Source organism: Vombatus ursinus, unplaced genomic scaffold (genome assembly GCF_900497805.2).
Source record: "Vombatus ursinus unplaced genomic scaffold, bare-nosed wombat genome assembly UNPS02001419.1, whole genome shotgun sequence".
NCBI lineage: Eukaryota > Metazoa > Chordata > Mammalia > Diprotodontia > Vombatidae > Vombatus > Vombatus ursinus.
Window position 1 is genome coordinate 9,383,592 of NW_020941197.1, and position 26,633 is coordinate 9,410,224.

Sequence of the window (26,633 nt, forward strand, 5' to 3'; positions counted from 1 at the left end):
AGTAGGGGGTAAAGGTGGGGGGTGGGGTGCAGGACTGAGTGAGCCAGGTGGAGGTCAAAGCCAAGGTCGGCTTGGAGCTGGAACCCGTCCGAGGCCAGGCGCAGCCGGGCTGGGCGGGGCCCCGACGGGGCGGGCTGGGGATGAGGGCGGAGGGGGAGTATTGCCTCATCCTGTACATTTTACTGGAAACCTGCTGTGCATCCGGAGGAGGAGCCGCCGGGCTGTCGTCCCGCCGCGGCCGCCCAATGGGCAGGCTCGTCCGGGCGGGCCGGCTGCCCCTCACCCACTTCCCCGGCCCCCCGCCCGCCTATATACAGGGGCATTGTCTGCCGCGCCCAGCCGAGCTAACCTGTCCGAGAGCGTGCGCCCAGTTGTACTCCGAGCGCAGCCCCAGCGAGCGCCCAGCGCAGCCCGAGTCCGTGTCCGCCGGCCCACTGGTGCGGGGGGCAGTGCGTGGGAGGGTGGCTAGTGGGGGGACACACCCGGAGCGACGCGTGGTCTGCCCGCGAGCATGATCGTGGACAAGCTGCAGGAGGACAGCCGCGGCGGGGAAGGCCTGCTGGACTGCGCGGCCGGCGAGGGCGGCCTCATGACCAGCCCCCTCAACCTGGCCTATTTCTACGGGGGGTCGCCCCCGTCCGCGGCCGTGGGGCCGAGCGATGCCAGCTTCTTGTCGTCCGGCCACTCGACACCGGGCTCCCCCGGCTCTGACTCCTCCGACTTCTCCTCTTCCTCGGTCTCCTCGGCCTCCTCCTGCAGCGCCCCCGGAGAGTCCCGGGCCAGAGGGGGCCCCCGCGCGGACCGTGTGCCAGGTAGCCCGCGCCCGCGCCCTTGGGGTGGCACCCCCTCTCTGCGGGGCGTCCGCGGGCGGGAGTGGCCCGAGAGCCGGGGAGGCGGAGGGGGTGGAGGGGGTGTGCGCTGGGCACCAACTTTAGGTAGAGATCAGTAATGGTTTAGCCTCAGCTGACTTGGGGAAACTGAGCCCAGGAAGTGAGGCGGGAAGAGACTGGCCGAGCTAACAGAGTTCACGAAGTTGTCATTTTCAGTTTTTTGGATGCTGCAATGAGAGAATAGGAGAGGGATCAGGCATTTTACTGGAATAGTTGGTGCTGTGAAGGTCTTGTGTTTTTCTAAATTGCCATAAAAACATCTAAGTACAACATTTAGAAAACTATAAAGAACAAAATTATAAAGTAATACAGTGATGCATATCCATTTATGATGTAATCATGGCAAATTTGGGATATCATTCTAGCTCAGTTGAATGGTGAGATTTATTAAGTTAGTAATAGAGTGACTTACAGTGATTTAAACAGTTCTGTTTCTTTTAATTATGAATTTGATCTAGAATGTTTTCCACTCTCCGTCAGTCCTATAGTAATAAATCAGTTCAGCTTTCTTTTTGTTTTCTTAGTGAAACTGGTTTTTGTTTTTTTTTTGCGGAGGGAGGCCGGGAGGAAGTGGCAATTATGTCTTTTAGGAGAATTAAAGATGTGGTATCAGTCTTAGTGTTTGTAACCTTTTAAAAAAAATTGCTGGTCAGTTTCTTACAAACTTGTTTTGGGCATTCTCCTCCCGGCCCCCCCCACCTTCCTTCTCCACTGGGTCTATTGAAATTTTTGGTTGGCTTTATCATTTTTTTGAACGTGCCAAATTTTTCACTTGGAAGTCTTGTTTTTAAAACCACTCAGTTGATTTTTGTTTTAATAAACTATGGCTGCTCAGTAAATGTTAACTAGTAGGATCATAGTATTTAAATCAGGAGAGAATCTTGGAGATTATCTAGTTCAGTGCCCTCATTTTACAGATGAGAAAACTGAGGCCCACTATAGAATGTGGAAAGGCCAGCAGCGTCCAAATTGGGATATCTTCAAATACAGTTCCATTACTCAGCTAGTGCAATACTGATAAGAGGAGTAAGAATCTTTGGGTTATGGAATTGAGAGTCTTTTTCTTGACTATGTCTAGGTCGAGCCATTTTGATAGTTTTCTTTTGCAGTTATTTCTTCTTCCAGTTTTGGCTGCTGCCATGCCTTGGTGTGCCTTAGTTCCTAAAACTTTTCAAATCAGGTTTTGTGTGTAACCTCTTGTGGCATTTCAAAGCTTAACAAAGTAATCTCATGAACTCCATTTATTTACCCACTTCTTTCTTTCCCTTCCCCTCTCCCTCCTTCAAATCAAGTGCCTAAAATGTTCCACTTCCTGGCTTTTTTGCTTGTTTATTTAATGAACAACAGCTCTAAGAGGTTATGACACAAGCAGTCATAAATGGAACGCTGAACTCATCCTCTCTGTTTCTAACATTGTCAAGTTTTGGCTCAAGTTCTGAAACAACAACTTATTTCCTTTTTACTAGGAAGACCAACGGATGGTTCTGAAAAAAATTTTTAGGAGGGGAAATCCTCAAGGGTGTTTTTAAAAAAAAATTAGTGCACAAATCTAAGGTTTTTGTAAATTGAGATCACTGGAAAAAGTCTTGTAAATTGAGATCACTGGAAAAAGTCTATGTTGCCTGCCTTGTAGGCTGGAAATGCCAGACTTTTTAATCTTTAGGAGAACATATAGCCTTTGTTTGAAGAACCCACAGAGTATTAACTAATAAAATTGCTTTAATCCTTATAGCAGGCTCGTGTGATAAGGGGCCAACTTTATTCCTATTTTACAGAGGGTTAGGATTTGAGAGGCAGAGAGACACAGTATGCTGTTTCTCAGACGACTTAGATCTGGGGTTATTGCCCCCTCCTTTTTGTGAAAGGAGCAATTTTTTTATTTCCTCAAAGCTTTGAGATTGTGTGTGTATGTGTGTGTGTGTGTGTATTTTGCAAGCCTTTAAGTATATGTGTATATATACATACTTTGCATATACATACATGTATACATACGTATACACACTATATGTGTGTACATAAATAAATGATCGTTTGATTTTTATTTTTATTTATTTATTTATTTACTTAGTGAGGCAATTGGGGTTAAGTGACTTGCCCAAGGTCACATAGCTAGTACCTGTCAAGTGTTTGGTCTGAGGCTGGATTTGAACTCAGGTCCTCCTGACTTCAGGGCCGGTGTTCTATCCACTGCGCCACCTAGCTCCCCCTCATTTGGTTTTTAAAAGAAACTTGTGAGGTAGACAACTGTTATTGTTCCCATTTTATGGATGAGGAAACTGAGGCTTATGAGTTCAGTAGATTTGCCAAGGGACACATAGCTAGTAAATATTTGTTGCCTGTGGAGTCCTTGGGAAGTCAGGGGACATTTTCAGAGAGGGACTTAATGGCAATGGCTTCAAAATAAATCAGTAGGCAGGCCCTGAATCAAGACCAATGGTTTGCTGTAGCTATTGGTTTCAAACAGGAGCCTAGAAGAATGTCTCCCCATGGTCTGTTGGCTTTTCTGAATTCCTGGTGGGGAATGGCCAATTCAGTTGGAAGAGACAATTACAAAAAAAAAAAAAAAAAAAGGAAAAGAAAAAAATGGTACACCAGTAGGTTAGGTTGTAGTTGGTTAGGTATCCCCCCTTAGATGTTATTTATTAATAACCTTAGAAGTTATTTAGATTTGTGTTTTTTAAGTTGGATAAACTCAAATACGATTTCTTTTTTTTTCATGAGCAGGTGAACACCATATGGCTGGTGGAAGGCAACAGAGAGGACCCTTTCAAGGTGTTCGTGTGAGAAATTCAGTGAAGGAACTCTTGTTACATATAAGAAATAGTAAGAAGTCTTCTGCTCCAGCTGTGGAGGATTTCAAGGTGATGCCTGGGTTGTTGTTATTTTTTACATAGATTCTGGGCTTATATTGTGTTCCTAACTGGATTCACCCAGTGGGATGTTAGAGAGAATTTTCATGGAAGAGGAGGGACTGGTACTGAGATGAATGGGATTGTGGTGAGTTAGCAAAATTTTAAATTGGAAACAAATGCTATTGAACCATATTCGTTTTAAACTTGAATTGAGGCTAAGATGAAGATGAGGGATGGGGGAGGTTGTTATGAAGGAGTAGAAAGCAGAAGAGAGTTAATGTTAGTGGAACTGATGTTTACAAGCTCTAGCACTGGGTTAATAATTTGTTCTGAGAAGTGCCTGGGTTTACTTAACAGAGCTTCCATCAAAAGGTCCCCCTTGTGTTGTGGAGATGACCCTGGCTTGTTATAGGCCACGCTGGTGAAAAGCAAACTCATCCTACCACATCTTCTGTCTTCCAGCGGCTGGTCTGAGCTAAGTTTTAGAGAGGCTCATTACCAGGTTGGCCCTAAAGTGATGTATGTTTTGGTCATAGAAACTTTAAAAAGACAAAGTCCTAAATGGGGCTGTTATTTGTTTGCATTTGTGGAGAAAAATATTTACACTAACATTTCTTAAAAACTTAAGACATAGGAAGTTAAATGTCTTTTTCTTTCCCCTTGTAGGCACAAAGTGTGACTACAGACCAATTTACAGGTAAGAGATTTTTGTAATATGGTCTAGAAGGGTCTTAAGAGTAAAAGACTGACTACATGGAAGCAGTTTTAAAACGACTCATTCAGAATTCTTTTTCTCAGCAGAGTTGAAGAACATATTGGCACATAGTGGGAAAAGGAAGGGGGCTGATCCTATCTCCGATGGACCAACTTGCAAAAGACCAGCTGCAGCATTGCACAGCCAGTTTTTGGTAAGTATTTCACATCTTCACCTGTGAGACAAGTTACCCATTAGCTGTATACTTTGACAAGGGAGCCAATTTCAGATATGGTAATTTTCTTTTTTTTCCAGACACCACCCCAAACTCCAACTCCTGTGGATAGCATGGAAGATGTTCACATTAATGAACCCAAACAGAACAACAATTCCGATCTGCTTCAGAACATTATGAATATTAAAAATGAATCCAATCCAGTTTCCCTGAATACAGTTCAGTTTAGCTGGATGAGTCCGGCGGTTTTCAATCAGAGCTCCCCCAGGGAACAGTATCAGGATTTCCATGGAGGGCAGATTCTCACTCCGCCACAGAAGCACCAACCATTCCAAGTCAGCAGTTCCCCACAAGTGATGGATCAATCTCATGTATATCAGTTTTCTTCTCCAAAGAGCCAGGATCTACAGCAGCCTTTTAGTCACATTTCAGTCCCAGAATGTAGTCCATTTTCTGGAAAACCTCATTCTCCTACCTATGAAACAAACTTATTTGATGGGCAAGACCTGGTGTTCTGCCCAACCCAAAGCTTTGCATCTCTCCTAAGTGGTCCTAGAGAAGAGAATATGGCTGTCCCCATTCAGACTTCACCCAGTGCTCAGCAGCAGCAGCAGCAGTCGAATGAGATCAACATCCAGAACTTTAATCTGGGGCCAAACAATGCCTGTGATGTCATGAGTAGGCAGGATCTAGGCTTAACCTCTTTAAATGTTTCCCTGCAACTCCAGAACGTGACTGGAAATTCCATGAACACCACGCAGTTAGGAAAGTCCTTCTTTCAGTGGCAGGTAGAACAGGAAGAAAACAAGCTGGCCAACCTGTCCCAGGACCACTTCCTGTCCAAAGATGCCGATGGGGACACGTAAGTATAGCTTTTTATTTTGCACATATAGTTTGGGCAATGGTATTGTTTGTAATGGGGAGTTCAGAGCTCCTTTGAATGCCCTTGCTTCAATAGTTAGCTAACTATCCCAATATGCTTAGTTTAAAGGAAAACCGCCACCAGATCACATGACCTACTTTAAAATAGTTAAAATATAAGTGTGTTCTGTGAATAGACATATATTTGGAAGGCCAGCACAGGCTTTGTCTAAAGAGCAAAAAGCTAAGTAGACTCTGTGTGTGTGTGTGTGTGTGTGTGTGTGTGTGTGTGCGCGCGCGCGCGAGCCCATGTGTTGTTTGCTTTACCTTAGTCTGTCTAGGTGTCCCAGCCCATTATTTTAATGGAGGTATTAATAAAAGATCCGAAGGGATCATTCATCCATTTATGCTGTGCTTTAGATGAGTTGAGTAGGTCTGTCAATTATAAAATAGAGGGGCAGAAATTTGAGAAACCTAAAGTAATTTATTCTCCATTTTTTTTTTCTCCTCCTGTTCTCCAGGTTGCTACACATTGCAGTTGCCCAGGGACGAAGGGCCCTGTCTTATGTTCTTGCAAGGAAGATGAGTGCTCTTCAGATGTTGGATGTTAAAGAACACAATGGCCAGGTGAGATTCTTGCCAGGTCTAGAATTAGATGTTGAAAACCTTGGGCTTCTGGGTGGGCAAGGACGGTTTAAATGCAGAACATGGTCTCTGAGCAGTTACCATTATGAGCCCTAAATCAAGCAAGGACATTAGCTGAGGTTTTGAGTAATAAAGAGTTATCTTGAAGTTAATTGGGCCAAAGAGTAGCTGTGGAGCAGTAAAACTAGCACTTCCTAGTCTTTAAATATATTGCTTATTAATCAACAAACATCTACTAAACACCTACTGTGTGTGTAATACAAAGACAAAAATGCAATCCCTCCTGCCTCTAGGAGCTGTTAGTAGGGCTTTTTGGGGACTGGGGAATGGGGAGAGATCTCTTATTTCAAGTCATATTTCCTGTTAAAGTAGTTGCATGAGAAAAACAAACATTGACTTTTTTTTTCCCTCTCTGAATGACCACAGAGTGCCTTTCAGGTAGCAGTGGCTGCCAATCAGCATCTCATTGTGCAAGACCTGGTGAACCTGGGGGCCCAGGTGAACACCACTGACTGCTGGGGAAGAACACCACTGCACGTCTGTGCTGAAAAGGGCCACTCACAAGTCCTTCAGGTGAGGAAGCTCTCTGTCTGTACTAGGCATTTTTTCCTGATTGGTAGAAGTGTAACCACTTGTGTTAGTGCCTTCTCTCTCAGCTGGGGACCCTCCTTTTGACCTGACCAGACTCTGTCCAGACTCTGTCATTTGGTTGACCTGGAGAGTTGACTTGAGCTGTTCAACATACATTTATTTGTACTCCCACCCCCCTTCACCCTCCCCCACCTTTCAAAACCCATTATTAAATGTTTGCTTCTATTTTTTAAACATTTTTGCAGGCAATTCAGAAGGGGGCCATCTATAGCAATCAGTTTATAGATCTGGAAGCTACCAACTATGACGGTGAGTGGGTAATTGCAAACTTGTTAAAAACTGACCAGGGCTTATAGAGCTAGTCTTAGGCAAGCCTTAAGCTTATTAAATATTATATAACTGAGGATGTGGGCATGCCAGGTACAGTAACCACAACTGCAGTTTGTTAGGGTTTAAGTAGAATGGTTGAGGCAGCTAGGTGGCACAGTGATAGTATGCTGAACTTGGAGTCAGAAAGACTTATCCTCATGAGTTCAAATCCAGCCTCAGACACTTATTAGCTCTGTGACTCTGGCAAAGTCGCTTAACCCTGTTTGCCTTAGTTCTTCATCTGTAAAATGAGCTGGAGAAGGAAATGACGAACCACTCCAGTATCTTTGTCAAAAAAGACTCCAAAATGGTCACAGAGAGTTGGACATGATTGAACCACCACAACAGAATGGTTGCCTTATTTTTTTTTAAACCAGAGACTTATTAGGAGGCATCATAGACAGTAGAGCTAGAAGGGAATTCATAGGCCATCTAGTTGAACTTTCTTATTTTCCAGATGAGGAAATTGAGTTTTACAAACAATTTATAGAACATCTCAATTCTATCTGAAAAATGACAGGGCTGGACTGTATGACACTTAAGATCACTTCTAACTTCAACTCTAATCATTCTATGAGTCTAGTTATACTTTGTATTCCCTGAAAACCCAGGCTTATATCATTAATTACTGTAGTGAGACAAAAAAAACAAACCATGAGTACTTAGAGAGATTCCAGTCTCTTGAGTGGTATCTGGGCACCAGAAATGTTTTCCCAGTAGCCATGTTCATTTTGGATATGAAATCAGATGAATAGCTGCTTCATGATTTTGTAATTTCTTTCTCTAGGTCTCACTGCTCTCCACTGTGCGGTGGTGGCTCACAATGCTGTGGTTCACGAGCTCCAGAGGAACCAGCAGCATCACTCACCTGAAGTCCAAGACCTTCTCTTGAAGAACAAGAGTCTGGTTGACACAATCAAATGCCTAATCCAGATGGGAGCCACTGTGGAAGCTAAGGTAAATTTATAGAAGGTGCCTAGGATTAGAGGCAGGCAGCTTGGTGAAGTGGACAGGGACTGGGCAAGTTGATTACCTCATTTTTAAATTAGAGGTGTGAAGTTTGGCTCTATGACCTCATTATGTTCTCTTCTCACTGTAACATCTATGATCCTTTGGCCTCTGACAGAGAGAAAAAAGAAGGCGGTTAGTTACAACAATCAAAACTTCATGAGTTTTTCCAAAGCCTTATGAAATGTTCCATTTAATGGGAGTGTAATAATTGGGGAAACAGTAAAGTATCTTTAATTATAGACAAATACCTTATACAATTTTTTATTAACTCTTAACCTTATATTACTTCTCTTTTCCCTTTCCCTCCCAACTTGCTTAGTTCTGAATTAGATTATTCTTAATCAAAAGGAAGACAAAAATCCCACTTTCTCTTGAAATTGAGGTGGAAATTTAGGCTTTCTTTGTCACTCGCTAGGGAAGGTTGTATTTTTCATGGAAGGGATTCCTCTGAATGATTAGTATTGGGTTGCTATTTTATGTTTGATTGTTTGGTTTTTTGTTAGTTGGCTCACAGGGTGAATGTATTGGTGGTTTTCCATTCTTCCCTTTGACTAGGATCGTAAAAGTGGCCGCACTGCTCTTCATTTGGCTGCTGAAGAAGCCAACCTAGAACTGATTCGCCTCTTTTTGGAGCTGCCCAGTTGCCTGTCTTTTGTGAACGCTAAGGTAACTTGTTAAAGCTTCCTCAGCAGAGCTGGCAAGTAGGAACAAGCCTGACGTCAAAGTCTTAAGGCTGTTGGCTCTGGGGAAAAGTCCCTCTCACTGATGGATGGGTATTACTTCATTTCTCCTTTTCCAGGCTTATAATGGTAACACTGCCCTCCATGTGGCTGCCAGCCTGCAGTATCGAGTGACCCAGTTAGATGCAGTCCGTCTGCTGATGAGGAAGGGAGCTGATCCAAGTACTAGGAACCTAGAGAATGAACAGCCGGTTCATTTGGTTCCAGATGGCCCTGTTGGAGAACAGGTAACAACAAAATGGGGAGGAAATAGGTTTAGACCCTTCATTCATTCATTTAATAAACATTTATTAAGTATCTACTATATGCCAGGCATTGTGCTAAATGCTGGGGATAAGAAAAAAAAAAGCAAAAGACACATATACAAAGCAAGCTATATTTGGGATAAATAAGAAATAATTAAAAGACGGAATTAATAAAAAGAGTACTGGAATTAAGAGGGGTTGGCAAAGGCTTCCTGTAGAAGGTGGGATTTTAGTTGGGACTTAAAGGAAGCCAAGGAGGTCAGTAGTTGGAGTGGAGGAGGGAGAGCATTTCAGGTATGAGGAGCAGCCAGAAAAAATTGCCCTATTATACAAAGGATGAATGAAGGTCTGTCTAGGACCCTTGTAATTTACAGATTAACTTCTTAATATCTCAGACAGGGTATATGAGATAGGAATGCCAGTTATTTAGTCTCATTGTCTCCTCAAAGAGAGGAATCTCATGATGCTCATTTATTTACTTATTTATCTTCAGATAAGACGGATCCTGAAGGGGAAGTCTGTTCAGCAGAGAGCTCCACCATATTAGCTCCATGTGATCTGAAAGTCTATAGTCAACACTCACTGTCAGTTAGGCAGTCCTGATGTATCTGTAAATAGACCATTTGCCTTGTAAATGGCAAATGTAAGTTGTTTCTGTGAAACAAAAGCATTTAGTTCACTATTATATAGTGGGTTATGTTAAAAGAGAAACATTTTTAAACATTTAATTCCTCTTAACATATTGGAATTTTACATTCCCAGGTGGCTGGGATCTAAACACTTGGACTTATATTTTTTAGTGGTTCAATTGACTAGGTAGGAGAAGATTTTTTTTTGATTTGTCATATAAGGCATTTATCAGTTTGTTGGTGCCAGTTTAAAAGTGGACAATTCACAAAAAAAATTTTTTTGGGAGGAATCAAAGCATTTAGAAAAAAAATGAATCTGAAAATATTGTGGCTGCATTTTGCCTAATGTGGTACCATGCAGTTAAGCATGTGACATTTATATGGGTGTTTAGCCTTATGAATGATCAAACACAAAGATGGTTGAAATTTGCAGAGTGTATATATTTGCTCCTCTGTTTTAAAACTAGATCTGATGCACATACACTGCTAGACAAATGGCTATTCTAAATTTTAAGTGAATAAATATTTTTAAAAGTAATGATTTATTATTACTGATATATATCTAAAGAAGCTTCTGTTTTTAAACCACCCAGCAAGTTTCTGTGGAGAAACTGAATGGAGCAATTGGGGCACTGTGGTGGAAGACAAAGCTTCATTTAGAATATGATGATGTTTTCTTCTCATTCAGTGAGCTTCTGATAATTCTGTTTGTAAGAATTACATATTCTTGAGGAGAACATTTCTTTTCTCCAGGGTTTTTGTCTTATAGGAATAGCAAAAACTTAACATCAAAGCAATCACCCAGATATTTTTCTCTCCTTAATAAGTGTACTCTAATGATAGTTGTATAGTCATGTTTTGTATTTATTGTATAGTGAAAAATGTCCTACTTTATTTTTTAGTTCTCAACTAATTGTTAATATACTCTATTAACACTGCCTGATCTCCAGGGTGCCCAATTTAACTTGTACAGCTATGATTGCACACTAATTCCTTCTATTGGATTTGATTCCTTTAAAAAAACAAAACAAAATTTTTTTTAAATGATGGGAAGCATCACATGTGGCTGATCTTTGTGACTAACTTAAATCCCTTTAAAAAAGATAGCTTTTGGTTTGATCACATTGTTTGAGTAAGTATGTCTTGTGGACAAAAATTAGTTGTAAACATTTGGTATCAACGAATGTAGTTGTGATGCATACAGTGAAGTATACTTTGAATAACTTTGTATGGTTTTAAATAAAGTTACTAATTCAGTTATTCCACTGTCTTTAAAGTGTTTTCTTCTTCCCTTGTCTTGAATAAATCTTGGAGGGATAACAAAACTTGCTACTTGATTTATTTAAACATAGATCATTGACGTTGTTGGAGAAAATGAAACATTAAATTGTTGTCACTTATGTCTACCTCCTTAGGACTGTCAGTTACAAAGTGTCATTTGTGGCAGATAGTCATCCTTTAGAAGTTTATATATTAAAGCATCTTAAATACAGCAAGATCAGATCTTGAGGGACCTTGGACCTTTTTAGATTTTTGGTTCCCATAATATTTTTGTTGGGTTTGGGGTAGTAGAGGGATTCTAAGGTTTGGGGGTTGGGATAAAGAATAGGGAAAAATAGGATGGAGTGACAATACACTAGGGTAAAAGGATATGTAATTGAACCAATGATAGGCAGCATGGTGTAGTGGCTAGAGAGCCAGTTTTGAAGCCAGGAGGACTGACATGTAAGTCCTGCCTCTGATTGGCCTTGAGCAAGTCACAACCTAGAAGATGAAACCTTGCCTAGCAAAGCATCTTTAGAAGACTAAAGTACAGAAATGTTGACCTACATTGACAGTGGGAGTTTTCTTACTCATGAGATCCTCATAACAATGAAATCATACAGTTCCAGGCCCTATTCCTCATTAAGGCAGTAATAGATTGTTTCTACTTCTGTACTAATCATTACCACAAATTAGAGAGAATCCATTATAGGATTGTCAATGTTCAGGGTGGCTAGGTGGCACAGTGGATAGAGTGCTGGGCCTGGAGTCAGGAAGACTCATCTTCCTGAGTTCAAATCTGGCCTCAGATGGACTAGCTGTGTGACCCTGTTTACCTAAGTTTCGTCATCTGTAAAATGAGCTGGAGACGGAAATGGCAAACCACTCTAGTATCTTTGCCAATAAAATCCCAAATGTAGTCACAAAAGAGTCAGACATGACTGAAAACAATTGAACAACAACTGCCAATGTTAATTTCTCTTACTTTCACTTGGAAATCCATCACTCATATATTAAAGACACTGAAGTCTTGTGTATAATGGGTCAAAGGCATGCAGATGCTTTATAAACATACTTGTGTCACTGCTGTGCTGGAAAATAGTGGGGATGCAGGAAGCCTGGGATAATGGGAAGAACATTGGCTTTAAGAGTCAAAGGGTCTAAGTTCAGTGTGAGCCTGGACAACTTCAGTTTCTTCATCTGTAAAATGGGGATATTATAAAAATACTTTTTCTCCCTACCTCAAGAACTTGGTTTGTGGAAAGTTCTTTGCAAACCATAAATCACGTGAATATGTGTTGTTATTCAGGAAGTGGCCGAGTCACTAGTCCTTTCTCATCTCATGCTATGACCTGACAGTGAGCTAATTAATAGAACTGGACTTGACCCATGTGACCTACACAATCATTGCAGACTTTTGCAAAACAATTGGAAAGAGGCAGAATCAAATGGTGTACAATTTCTATTTCAGAACAAATGAACTGCTCTTAGGGTAGGTGGAGTCACTACTGCTAATACTATTTTTAATCTAATCAATACTTTGGCAACATCCAGCATGGTGTGCTTCATGGTGGTGGGGGTGAGTGTAAGGAATACACTTCATCCTTGAGGTGGTCACTATCCCAGCTCCTTAGTTCATGTTCTTCTCCCAGGTCCTCTCCTGTCCTCTCCCACCTCCGTATTTTTGCTTAGGTTATTGCCCAAAGCCTGGAATGGGCTACCACATTGTCTACATGTTTCAATCCTTTCCTTTTTTTCTAAGTTTAGCTCAGGTGAGACCTCTAGCATGTGGAAGATCTCTCAATCCTTCAAGCTGGAAGAGAGATCTCTAATCTCTCAGGCCACTTGGATCCCTCCTGGACACTGTCCTCAAACTTATATTTTTGGTATGAACATATTTCACTCTTCCATTAGATTAAAAGCTTCTTAGAGGCAGAGACGGTGCTGTCTTTCATCTTTATATATCTCTAGTGCTAAGCAGAGGTCCCAATGTACAATAGGCCTTTAGTAAGTGTTGAATCAATTCATTTAACTCAAGAACCCAAAGTCTTCAGATCCAGAAAGGCAAAATGTGTTTCTTGCAAACAGCTTGAAATGAGAGAGGTGATAGTTCTTCTGTCTTCTGTGCTATCAGGCCTTCCCTGGTATATTGAGGGCACAGTTTGCATTTTCAGAAGAGCATTGCTGAGCTGCAGAGGGTATGGTAGAGAGTGACCATGATGGTGAGTAGACTGGAGACAATGCTAATTTCCCTAGCATTGACTATTGGCATCTTTTGTCATCTTTTCCAATTTGCTAGGTGTGAGGTGAAACTTTGGAGTTGTCTTGGTGTGCCATTAGTAATGATTTAGGGCAGCTTGGTGGTGCGGTGGTTAGAGTGCAGGAGGACCTGAGGCCAGATGTGGCCTCAGACACTTACTAGTTGTGTGTCACTTAACCCTGTTTGCCTCAGTTCCTCATCTGTAAAAATGAGCTAGAGAAGTAAATGTCAAACCACTCCAACATCTTTGTCAAGAAAACTCCAAATGGGGTCACAAACAGTTGGACATGACTGAATAATGACACCTACCAATGCTTTTTCATACTATTGTTAATCTTTTGCAATTCTTTTGAAAACTTTGTCCATATCCTTTGACAACATATACTGGCAAATGGATTATGGTCTTATATGGTTCTGTTACTTGTATATCTGACTTTATTTAGAAATATTTAATATAAAGTTGTGTTGTTTTGTTTTTCCCAGGCAGCTGCTACCTTTTCTTAATTACTTAATTGTGTTCTCCTGTAGCAGTGATGAGTGCAGGGTGCACCCCAAGAATGTTGGGGTGCCACCTGTGGAATATAGATGTGTGGGTCCTATTGTCTTGAAAGAAATTCACTTGGGCAGTTCTCCAAGTTTAAGAAAGGCATTTATTGGGAGTGATGCACCCAAGAGTGCCTGCTCCCACGTGGGAGAGACAGAGCATAGGCGGTGGGCCCTGCTTCCCTAAGGGAAGCAGAGCATGATGGGGGGCCTGCTCCCCTTAGGGAGGTAGAGCGGGCCCTGCTCCACAATGGGAGGCAGACTGGCCCTACTTCTCGTAAGAGGCAGAGCAATAATTGGGGTTAGGTGTCTGGTCTCTATACAGCAAGATGGAACAGGGGAATAGGAGGAGGGGCAGACAGTGCTTTGGAAAGCCTGGGATATCAGGTAATCTGGAGGTGCCTTTGTCATACAGATCTGTAAGGAGAATAGGAAAGGGGGAAGGGAGGACTGCTCCTGGATGTCACTTAGTCCATACAGACAAGCAAAGGGAACAGGAAAGGGGGAGGAGAAGAGTTGTTCTGGAATGTCAGGTAAGTGGGTGCTTTCTAGTACATAGGTAAGTCCATGGTGGGTGGGCTTCAATGTACAGTCTTCTTTGATCACTTTTCTGGCTGGTCACATCCTGCATCTTATCTCATATCTCACATCCTGCATCCTGCTTGCTCCATCGCCCTCGAGTACTGTATCTACCTCATCAGCAGGACTTTGGCAATCAATGGATAAAGTTCCCATCACTAGGCTACTAGATCCCCTAAGAACTGTGTTACTCTGACTCTTTCTTTTCTCTATTTCAGAAGGAAGGGGGAAAGCTAAAATTTTGCAATGGGCAAGAAATGTAGCCAATGCATTATGAATCTGTAGGTATTTTGTTTCTTAAAAGGTAGTCGAGTGTAACACACACACACACACACACACACATACACATACACACACACACACACACACACACACATACACACACACACACAGAAGGAAACTCTAAAGCCCTGGAGTTTCCGCAGACTGGGGCTTGAAACCAACCAAAAATGATTTTATTGTTAAATTTTATTGTAACTCCCCCAAATCAGGCAAAAAAAAAAGTAAGGTGAATCTGGACTATCTTGGGTTCCCCACAGTACAAATGAGCTAGCAATGGGGTTGGAGGAAGGACACTTGGTAAGGGGATGCTTTTTTTTTTTTCAAAGAAACTCCAAGGTAGGCTCAGGCAATTTTTCTTTCCATTTCTATGGTAAGGTCATGGAAACCCCTCCCCCACAGGGGGAGTCAAGGGTCCAACTAGAGAGAATTGGGCCTAAAGAGAGGAATTTCTGGGTTTGTGGCAGGAGTGGGATAGAAGGAGTAGCTAATTCTCCTCTTTTGACAGAAACCCACAACTCTCATTCACTGTTGTTACACATACAAAAGTTTTTCAATTTCAATTCAAAATTATTTATTTTATCTTTTGTAATTGCTTCTACCCCTTGTTTGGTTTAACAATTCACTCATGGCCATAGCTGTAAAAGGTACCTTATCTAGTTCTCTTCTAATTTTTTTTAATGGTATGATCTTTAATGTTCAAATTTCATGTCCATTTTGAGTATTCAATATGCTATTTATTTGAAAGCTGTGGATAAATTCACCTACCTTGACAGTATACTTTCCAGGGATATACACACAAATGATGAGGTTGACACATGCATTGCCACAGCTCAGTGTTTGGGAGGCTCTGAAGAAAAATGTGGGAGGGAAGAGGTGTTAGGTTGCTTACCAAACTGAAGGTCTAAAAAGCCATTGTACTGACCTCATTGTTTTAGGCCTGTGAAACCTGGACAGTACACCAGAGCCATGCCAGGAAACTGAATGGATTCCATTTGAATTGTCTTAGGAAAATTCTGAAGATCACCTGGCAAGATATGATACTGGGCACTAAGGTTCTTTCTCTTTTTCTCCTTTTTTGGCAAGGCAATTGGGGTTAAGTGACTTGCCTAGGGTCACACAGTAAGTGTCAAGTGTCTGATCTGAGACCAGATTTGAACTCAAGTCCTCCTGACTCTAGGGCTTTATCCACTGTGCCACCTAGCTGCCCCCTGAGGTTCTTTCTCTAGCTAAACTGCCAAGCATTCAAATTCTACTGTAGAGAGTGCAACTTGGACTGGCTGGTCACGTTGTTCAAATGCCAGAAATATGTTTGCCCAAAAGACTATTTTATCTACAACTCACACAAGGCAAACACTTATTGGAGATCAAAAGAAGCAATACAAAGACATTTTCAAGGTCTCTCTGAAGAACTTTGGAATTGATTGTGAGACATGGGAGACATTAGCACAGGACCACCCAGTATGATGCCTGCATCAAGGAAGACACTGCACTTTATGAGCAAGGCAGAATTGCAGTAGCTCAAAAGAAACGTGAGATGTGTGAATTTGAGCCATCTCCTTCTCAAATGTTCATATGAACTATTTGTGCCCAACCTATGGTAGAGTCTTCTGAGCCCATATTGATCTGATCAGCCACAGTTGGACACACTGTACCTTGACCCCAACATAGTGATGTCATTTTGGTGCTCTTTTGAGTTTATTGTGGCACATGGTATAAAATGTTGGTAAAGACATAATTGTTTCCAGGCTACTTTCTAGTTTTCCCTAGAAATCTTATTAAATATGGAGTTCCTCTCTCTGTACTTTATATTTCCAAGTTTATCAAACAATGGATTATTAAGTTCAGTTAATTTTTTATTCTTCCTTATCTAGTCTATTCCATTACTCTACCTTCCTGCTACCTTTCTGCTTTTTTAAAACCAGCCCCAATAGTCCTGATGATTCCTGCTTTATAGTATCAGTTAAGTTTTATAAACTGGTCCCCCATTCCTAATTTTTTTTCATTATTCCCTTGATATTCTAGATTGGTGTTCCTTCAAATTAATTTAATTACTTTTTTGGGGGGGGGCAGGTTTTAGCTCTCTTCCCTTTGATAACTTGATTGCTATAACATAAAATCTATAAATTAATTTTGCTTGCATTATTATTTTCATCATATTAACATGATCCAGTCATGAACATTGACTATATCACCAATTATTTGTTTTTCTTTATGCTCTAAGTATTTTGTAATTCTATCTCTACAAGTATTCAGTATACTTTGGTAGATTGACTCTCAGATGCTTTATGCATTTTTGTAATAGTTTGAATAGGATTTTCCTTGCTATTATCCCTTTCTGGATTTTGCTTTTGCTTTATGTAAATGCTGCTAATTTTTTTTTTTTTGGAGTGAGGCAATTGGGGTTAGGTGACTTGCCCAGGGTCACACAGCTAGTAAGTGTCAATCTCAAGTGTCTGGTCTGAGATCAGATTTGAACTCAGGTGCTCCTGACTCCAGGGCTGGTGCTGTATCCACTGTGCCACCTAGCTGCCCCGCTACCACTGATTTTTGTGAGTTTGTTTTGTAACTCACTACTTTAGTGAAGATATTGTTTCTTTGATGATTCCTAGGATTTTCTAAGTAAACCGTTATATCACCAGCAAATATGGACAGTTTGTCCCCTCTGCCTATATTTATGCCTTTAATTTCTTTCTCTGTTTGCTATTACTAGCATTTCTAGAACTGTATCAAATAATAGTGTGGCGAGGAGGCACTCTAGCTTTACTTCTTTTACTGGGAAAGTTTCTAGTGTTGAATATCTTGAATGCACTGTGGGAAAATATGCTAGTGTTTCTTCATGCTAGTTTTTGGTTTTAGATACTTTTTTTTTATCATATTAAAAAGATCCTTCTATGCTTTCCAGGACTTTTAGCATAAATAAGTGATATACTTTGTCAAAGGCTTTCTATTGATTTAATAGCAGGCAAGCCACCACTTCTGAAGAAGCATTTCTTAGAAAAGGAGATTTTATGTTTTATGATACAGCTATTGCTACCATGATACCACTTGCAAAGCCATTGAGAGATTGCTTTGTCCTACACATTTTTAGAGCATATTGTCAATGTCTAGAAGCATCCTTTGACAGACATCTTTGCAATTAGCACTGAGTTTGTTATGTAATATTATGTATAGCCTTGTTCCTATAAAATATGAGAGGTACAATCTTTTATAAAATTTCTCACAATGATATACTCTGAGGTTCTTTTTTTCCCTCTTCTGAGACATTGAAATTCCAAACACATGTAAGCACATACTATTAGGTGATTTGACTTGATTTTTATGAATGACTTCAGAGTTCCCCTAGTTTAATATGTGTGTTTCCTAACCTGGTGTCTGAATTTCTGGCAAATCTAGGTATTTATATATGTGAAAAAGTCAGTATTTTGGTATAGTGGCTTTACCTTTGTATCTCACAAACCATCTGAAGGTGAAGTGGTGGATAGACCAATTCATGATCCCAAGAAGGAATACTAAAAGTGTTCAAGGGAAGTCAGTGGGTTTTCCGTCAATATTGGTCTTCAAGTGAGCTGGAATGACTACTTGTCAGGTATCTTATCCAAGAGTATGGGATAGATTAAACCCCTTGGTGCCCATCCAACTTTAAGATTTGTTGTTACTGTGGTACCTGTGTGTAGTAAGATAAGGGAGATGGAGAGGAATGAAGAGAATTAGTTTCCTCTGGATTTTGGCCTCAATGGCCCCCTTTAAAAGTCCAAGTATGGCGTTTACAGCATTTAAACAGCTTGCCAAAAAAAAGTCCCTCCTTTTTGAAACTTTCGTCCTTTGGCTTTTATGACATTTCATTTTCTTAGTTTTCCTATACGCCTCCCAGTTTCTCCTTGGCTCTCTGTTTCCTTCTTTGCATATTCCTTCTCTCAGTGATTTCACCTATTTCTGAGGCTCCAATGATCAATTCTATGCTGATGACTCAAATCTCAATGTCTAGGTCTCTTATCAGTGCTTCAGTCCTATATTTCCAATAGCCTACAGGACATCTTACCTCAAACCTAACATGTTCAAAGTAGAAATAATAATTTCCCATCTAAACATGACTTCTTTTCCTAACTTTCCCATTGTTAATCTTTTAGTCTAGAAGTCTTGGAGCCATCTTTGATCAACTCTTCTCTTCTATTTATCCATTATAATCAATTTGTTGCCAAGTCCTCTGGTTTCTTTCATTAAAATATTTGTTGAATTCACTCTTTTCCCTCCAGATCCCATGGTTACTACTTTCATCCAGGAGAATTAGATGACTATAATTCTTTTCTAACTGGTCTCCTTGGTCCAAGACCAACCCCTCCAATTTATATTACTACCTGGCTAATCTTCCTAAAATACAACTTTCATCATGTCACTCCCCTGAAGCTTTTTATTTCCCACCAAATCAAGTTCATTGTCCCTCCCTGACTTTCTTTAAAAATTTTAAAATACTACTTTCTGTTTTTAAATAGCCTAAAATTCACATTGTATTTCCTTCCCTTCTTCTCCCCTCTCCTCCCAGAAAGCCATTTCTTAAAATAAAGAATTTACCTGCTTGACTTTCAAGGTCCTCTATTATCTCATCCAACTTAATATCTTCCACTATCTCCCAGCATACATTCTCCACTACACTCAGGCAGACCTCTTCACTTTCCTCCAGACAAGTCATTCTTTTACTCATATTCTCTCTCTCTATCATCCCGGTGAAGTTCTTCAGAGTCCCGCTCAAGTCTCACCTCCTTCATGAAATGTTTTAGAATTCTAGATCATGTTATTTTCTCCCTTTTCTGAACTGAGGTACTCTTGCAAGTGGGTACTTAATTATCTCTTTATTTTATGTAGGTCAGGGGCATAATGGTGTAGGGGGAAAAGCCTCACTGGAGTTAGAAAGCCTGGGTTTGGATTTTGGATTCTACACTTACTGATTTTTTTTTTCCCCTTAGCTTCTCTAAGCCTTAGTTACCTCATCTGTAAAATAGAAATAATAATATTCACGTTAAAGTCAGTGACCATATAATTAGAATGTTGGGCTAGGAAGGAGGAAGATTTTTTTGTTGTTGGGTTGTTTCAGTCATGTACAACTCTGTGTGACTCCATTTGGGGTTTTCTTGGCAAAAGTACTAGAGTGTTTTGCCATTTCCTTCTTTAGCTCATTTTATAGATGAGGAACTGAGAGAACTGAGGGAGTGGGGTTTAAATTCTGCCTCTGACGCTTACTATCCATATGACCCTGTACAAGTCCCTTAACCTCTATGTGCCTCAGAAAACTGCCAAGGGCTTATCTATTAAATCGTAGGTAGGTTGAAATGTGTGTTGGTGGAGGGATTTCCCTTTGCTGATGAAGTCACAGATTCTTTGTGTATTATTGCATATAATACTCCCATGTGAAAAAGTGTTACTCTCTACTAAAGAGAAGGGAGGATGACAACAACATGGCCCTGTCTCCTCACCTTTCTAACATTTATTGAATCACAATTATTTGTTAAACACTTACTTTGGATATAGAACTCCCCTGACCCTCCTCTTTGACTACATATCATAGCTTAAGTATGATAGGACACAGCAAATGTGATGAACAGAATCATATCCTTTGATCCCCAAATTCATTATTTTGAATATACCCAGAAAGCATTAACAGATGACAAAAAGAAGAGCAACCCATAAAAAAGATTTTTAAAGCATCACATGTAATTGCAAAAAAAAAAAATGTCCAATAGAGGTGGGAGGTGGTGGTTGAATAAATTGTAGAACATTAATACGATGAAACTTTAGTACAATTAAGGTGGACAGGAAAGAGGTTTGCAAAGACAGAACTGAATGAAATGCCAAGCAGAAAATTCAGCACCAGAAGAATGGGATTCATACTGTTCTACACAACAAGAATAGAAGTGAACAAGCCTGAAATGGACAAAGAAGCTGGGTAAAGAGCTGGAGGGAGTGACTGAACAATGATTATGACACTTTCTACCTTGAAATCAATTAATACAAATGTAAAGTTACTAAGCAAGTTTGGTTGGCTGTATTTATATTTGATGTTAATCTTTTAATAAAACATTATAAAAAAAAACCACAATTGAATTTCCTACTCCTCCAAGAAAGTGTCCATAACAAATGCAACCAATTCTACAAGTCATGGCATGCCTTTTACTTTGTGTAATCATAGACTTAAAAGTCTGTCTTATGATACTATAATGATGGACAAAGCGATTTTATATTTCTGAGTTCATACATTTCCTCTACTCTATTATATATCAAAGGTTCTCACAATTGGAAGGGACAGACCCCTTAAGAACAAAAGTTATCTGTCCTTTACAAGTATTCCAAGTGATTTAAATAGCCTAAAATTCACATTGTATTTCCTTCCCTTCTTCTCCCCTCTCCTCCCAGAAAGCCATTTCTTAAAATAAAGAATTTACCTGCTTGACTTTCAAGGTCCTCTATTATCTCATCCAACTTAATATCTTCCACTATCTCCCAGCATACATTCTCCACTACACTCAGGCAGACCTCTTCACTTTCCTCCAGACAAGTCATTCTTTTACTCATATTCTCTTTCTCTATCATCCTGGTGAAGTTCTTCAGAGTCCCGCTCAAGTCTCACCTCCTTCATGAAATGAAGGATTCATGATCTGTTTAGTTTGTTGGTTATCTTCTCCGGACAGTGCTTTACTTATTGGCCCTATATCTTTAAGTCTTAAACTTAAATGTATAATTGACATTCAGCAAACAATTCTTTCCTCTGTATACTTAAGAGACTCAGATATTTTTAACTATCCTATATGTTAAGTGCAATTGCTAAAGAGGGGTATTCCATACCTCTCAAGCCCAAGTATTGTAACAATATGCTCTATATTCTGAAAGTAGAGTGGTAAATTATGTATTAAACACTGACTATATACCAGACACTCTGTGAAGTATGGGAATTTGAATAAATGCAGAAAAAGTTAATGTCTGGGGCAGCATGTTGGTGCAGTGCATAGAGCACCGGCCCTGGAGTTAGGAGTTTAAATCCAGCCTCAGATACATAACACTCATTAGCTGTATGACTCTGGGTAAGTCACTTAACCTCAATTGCCTCCCCCCCCCCAAAGATAATGTCTATCCTGGAAGAGCTTCTGTTTCAATGGAAGAATGAGTGTCAGAGTGCCCTTTCCACCTTTGGACATATCATTAGAGTGACTGGGCCAGCAATAAATAATACATCCATCTGGGAGTTAGACGAACTGGATATACTGAGGAAAGATGGCTTCAGAGAACTTAACATCATCATAACTTTTTTTAGGGTGGAGAAAAGCACAGCTGTGAATAATACAAAAGCATTGATTCCCAGAGTCCAGCAAAGAGTTATACCTGAGGGTTACTTCATGAGGGCTTCACAAAAGGAGAAAAGGATAGCTAGTGATTAGGGGATGTGACTTACCCCTTTGTCACATGTTTCCTCTCAGGTTGAGCCCACTTTCCCCAACAGACCTTGTGTGTAATTGTGGGAAAATTGGGGAGATTGTAACAGCTTAATAAATAACTCTAACTAAAAGCTAATTAACTCTGACTGGCTAATTGAAAATCAGTTGGGAGCATAGAAAATGGGGCTTATGAGTAACAGTACTGGAAATCCTCTTTCTTCCTCCAGCTCCTCATAATTATCCTAGATTGTTGTTTCTGTTGTTCACCTTTCATTCTCCAAGAGGACCAATGGTGTCATGAGAGTGAGGTCTTGACATATGCACGAGTTGGATTTAAATGAGGCAGGCCTGGGCAAAGTCATCAGTCTCATTCTCTCCTCCAGAGTCATCGAGTCCAGTGGCAAGACAAAGGTCAAGATGACTGGCAATGGCCCCAATTATCCTAAACCCTTGGGTGGAGAAGTAGTCAGCCACCCTCTGGAGATGTGACTCACCAATGTTAGTGGGAATCTGCAGAGTACCCCCAAAGTGGATGCTATACTAACCAGTGGAAAGCAGTGAGGTGACAAGCCTAACTAACAATATGTAGAAATAACCAAGTGAATTTGTCTAAGGTATTGAGTTGTCCAGCACTGGAATTTTCCACATGGAAGTTATATGATCAGTTGTTGGGGATGTCACAGAAGGGGTTTCTGTTCAGGTTCAAAGTAGATTGCATGACCTCTGAAGCCTCTTCCATCTGTGAGATTCTATGATTCAATCAAGGGGTGGTAGATATTGATCTTTTACAGTCTTTTTGGAATATCTGGAATGTAACACTCAGCCTTCAGTAAACATTTATTAAACATTTACCAAGTGCCAGATACTGAGCTAAATGCTGAGCATGAGACAAAAATAAATAAGAGCTAATCCTTGCCTTCAAATGGATAGTCTAGCAAGGGAGACAAGACATACAAATAGCTATAACATGAGATAGACTATGAGAAAGATGCAAGAACAATGTTAGCCACAGATACTAGCAGAGTTTATAGCTTACCTTACTTATCTCTGGGGAGTCCATAGTACAGATGATATGAAGGTCAACAGTGAGAGAAAGCTGGAAAGGTAGGTTGGAGAAAAATAGTGGAGGGCTTACACCATACTTGTTGAGTATGTAAAGGATGGACCACCCATTGTATATGAAAATAGAGTCTTAAAGGGTTGGATCGAGGAGGAGAGTATTGTGATTAGAGCCTTAAGTTTTGCAACATGACACCCTGGCCCTACTCTCTCAGGGCCAGGACAGGGCACATTTGTTCCTCTTGATTCCAGGGGACAACCCTATAGGGATTAGAATGTCTCTTCTCTACTGGCATCAGCTTGAGCCCCCATCATCAGTATTTACCTTATTGTTAGGGGCCTATAACTAGCCCTCCAGTTCCACTTGACCACTTAACATTGATGAGCTTTTATGAAGTGATATGTATTTCAAAGATATAGAAAGAACAGAAATACACACATTTCTCCCCAATGCCTTGGGAGCATTCTCTCCTCTACAACACCTTGGTCTCTGGGAGAATGGAATAAGCTCAAATCTTAGCTCAGTTAGTATATAGCATGTGTTCCACCAAGTTTATATCCAAAAGCAATATTTCTTCTGGATAAATTCTCATCTTAGCTTTCCCTGGTGTGGATACAGAAGATTATGCCTTGTTCCTTGGAACATTGAGGCTTGGAATTCAGGGGTACTGAGTTGATTTGGGATTTTCTTGGCAAATATAGTGGTTTGCCATTTCCTTCTTCAGCTTGTTTTACAGATGAGGAAATTGAGGCAAACAGGGTCAAGTGACTTGCCCAGGGTCACACAGTTAGTAAGAGTTTGAGGCCAGAATTGAACTGATGAAGATGAGTCTTCCTGACTCCAGGCATGGGACTCTATCCACTGAACCATCTAGCTGCCCTGAAATACATGCTATGTGATCCCTTGGCAAGTCAATGCCAACTCTGCCAAAAGGCTTTTATAATATAGTATTATTTTATCTAAATATTTATTTAGATATTATTAGATACCATGGTATCAACCATTTTAGATGCCATTTATCTAAAAATTTATTTTGATATTATTGAATACTATAATATTAGAGATTTTAGATATTAAATATTATTTTGTTGAAAATATTTTATGTAAATATTTTAGATATTAGCTACTATGGTATTAAACATTTTAGATATTAGGTATTATTTTATCTAATTATTACATACAATGGCATTACACATTTTATACATTTGATATTTTATTTATTATTTTATCAAAATATTTAGATATTAAATAGCATGGTATTTGACATTTAAAATATATATTTAGGAGCTAATATTTGGGATCTACAACAGAGACAAGATTTCAGATAGCTTATTTTTATAGCAAAATATAGACTCATCCCTATTTCAGGAGTTTCTCTTCAAATGTTAATTGAGTGTCTACATGGGACAGAGCATCATGCTTAGAGATTGGAACTAAAACCCCCAATGCAGGATCAGGTAAAAAATGAAGATGATGGGCCAAGTATTTATTAGTTTAATGGGCATCTTTTTTATTTTTTGGCCAAACCTACTTATAAAATTTTTTAATCATTAGGTATATGCCAGTAGATATACTTGTGATTCATAGAGAACACTCACTTTACAAGACTAAATGCCTCTTTGTAAAATGGGGTTCACCTTACAAAAATGACTTTTTTCATGTAGAGAATCTGGCAAGAAATATTTACAAGAGACTAAATTGGGTAACTAGGGATGGATTTAGTATATAGGATTCCAAATCTTCTGTTTTTCCTCTAAAGGCCATTTCTAATGACCAAGACCGTGACCATTTCTGTACCTGCACTAGAAACCTTAGAAAATTCGATGAAGTTTTTGCTAGTACAATGGACTTTCCATTTGTTTCTGCTTTTTTTGGCTATTCAATGGACTCACTTATAGGAGGCAGCGTGATACCATGATAAAGTATTGCATCAGGAATCAGGAAATGTGGGTTCTAATTTTGGACTGGACACTAAACAAGGAGGCAGGTTCAGAGGAAAGAGCTTTGGCTCTGGAGTCAAAGGCTTGGGTTGAAATGTTGACTCTATGGCTGGTCACCTTGTGTGACCTTGAGGCAAATCACAGTCTCTCTGAGTTTCCTCCTATATAAAAAAGAGGTTAGACTAGTTGACCTCTGAGGTCCCTTCTAGCTCTCGGTGAATGACCCTATGGTTTGATTTCAAATCTTGACTCTGCTACTTTTTAGACAAGTGACCTTGGACAAGTCACTTCATGCTGTGAATCTCAGTTTCCTCATATGTAAAATGAGGGTTTTTAAAAAAATGATTTTTTCCCAATTACATGTAAGAACAATTTTTAACTTTTTTTTGAGTTCCAAATTCTCTCTCTCCCTTCCACCCTTCTCCCCTCCCTAAGAAGGCAAGCAATTCGATATAGGTTAAACATGTGCAATCATGCAAAACATTTCCGTATTAGTAGTGTTGTGAAAGAAAGCACAAATTAAAAAACAAAAGACAAAAAAACGGGAGCAGTTAGGTGGTGCAGTGGATAGAATGCTGGCCCTGGAATCAGGAGGACCTGAGTTCAAATTTGACCTCACACCCTTGACGCTTACTAGCTGTGTGACCCTGGGCAAGTCACTTAACCCCATTACCTAGCACAAAATAGAGGGAAAAAAAAGGAAGAAAAGAAAAGAAAACAAAAAATAAAACAAAACAACAAACCATGAAAAATTAGTATGCCTCAATCTGCATTCAGACACCAACAGTTCTTTCTCTGAATATGGATAGCAGTTTTCATCATGAGTCCTTTGGAATTGTCTTGGATCATTGAATTGCTGAGAATAACTAAGTCCTTCATAGTTGATCATCATACGATATTGTTGTTGTTGTGTACTCCTGGTTCTGCTCACTTCATTTTGCATCAGTTCATAAGGTTTTAGGACATGACTTTATTTATTTATTTATCTTTTAGGCAACTGGGGTTAAGTGACTTGCCCAGGATCCCACAGCTAGGGAGTGTCTTCTGAGGCCAGATTTGAACTTAGATCCTTCTGACTTCAGGGCTGGTGCTCTATCCACTACGCCATCTAGCTGTCCCAGGACATGACTTCTGAGGTATCTTCTAACTCTAAATCGATTATTCTAAATCATATAATTTCTCTGAGTTTTTAGAAGACTCAAATCTTGCCTTTAAGTGTCTTGTCACCTATTAGAGAAATTATGCATAGAATCACAGACTTTAAAGTAGGATAGGACACTGGGGGTTATCTAGTTCAAATCTCTCTGAATATGAATTCCCTCCTCAATACCACTGACAACTAATAAGTGTGGTGTAATAAAGCCATTCTCAAAGCGTGGTCCAAGAACTCTTAGGGTTCCTGGAAACTCTTTTAGGGCTTTCTTGAAGTCAAAACTATTTTTATAATAATACTAAGATGCATTCATTTCTATTATGGTAAATATCGATAGAAATAATGCACAGAAACAAAACCTCTTTGGAAG

At 40.0% G+C, this 26,633-nt stretch overlaps 1 protein-coding gene and 1 non-coding gene across 3 annotated transcripts; both read left to right on the forward strand.

Annotated features, from left to right (window-relative positions):
• Positions 1–496: 496 nt before the first annotated feature.
• Positions 497–11,022, forward strand: NFKBIZ (NFKB inhibitor zeta). 2 transcript variants are annotated; one of them, XM_027867356.1, is made up of 12 exons: positions 497–812; positions 3,615–3,751; positions 4,409–4,439; positions 4,541–4,650; positions 4,752–5,533; positions 6,054–6,159; positions 6,604–6,750; positions 7,014–7,077; positions 7,925–8,094; positions 8,704–8,814; positions 8,948–9,115; positions 9,627–11,022. In XM_027867356.1, exons 1-12 carry the CDS (start codon positions 512–514, stop codon positions 9,678–9,680), a joined length of 2,181 nt encoding a protein of 726 aa, XP_027723157.1. In that variant the 5' UTR covers positions 497–511; the 3' UTR covers positions 9,681–11,022. The 2 variants fall into 2 exon arrangements, with proteins under 2 accessions (XP_027723157.1, XP_027723164.1); XM_027867363.1 differs by having other exon boundaries at positions 4,544–4,650.
• On the forward strand, positions 3,304–3,439 carry LOC114047857. Its single transcript, XR_003569680.1, has one exon. It is a non-coding gene; the product is annotated as a small nucleolar RNA SNORA2/SNORA34 family (small nucleolar RNA).
• Positions 11,023–26,633: the final 15,611 nt, after the last annotated feature.

Coding starts and splice junctions, on each gene's coding strand:
- NFKBIZ (XM_027867356.1), top strand. CDS start 512: ATGATCGTGGACAAGCTGCAGGAGGACAGCCGCGGCGGGGAAGGCCTG. Junction 3,752..4,408: donor CAGCTGTGGAGGATTTCAAG/GTGATGCCTGGG, acceptor TTCCCCTTGTAG/GCACAAAGTGTGACTACAGA. Junction 5,534..6,053: donor AAAGATGCCGATGGGGACAC/GTAAGTATAGCT, acceptor CCTGTTCTCCAG/GTTGCTACACATTGCAGTTG.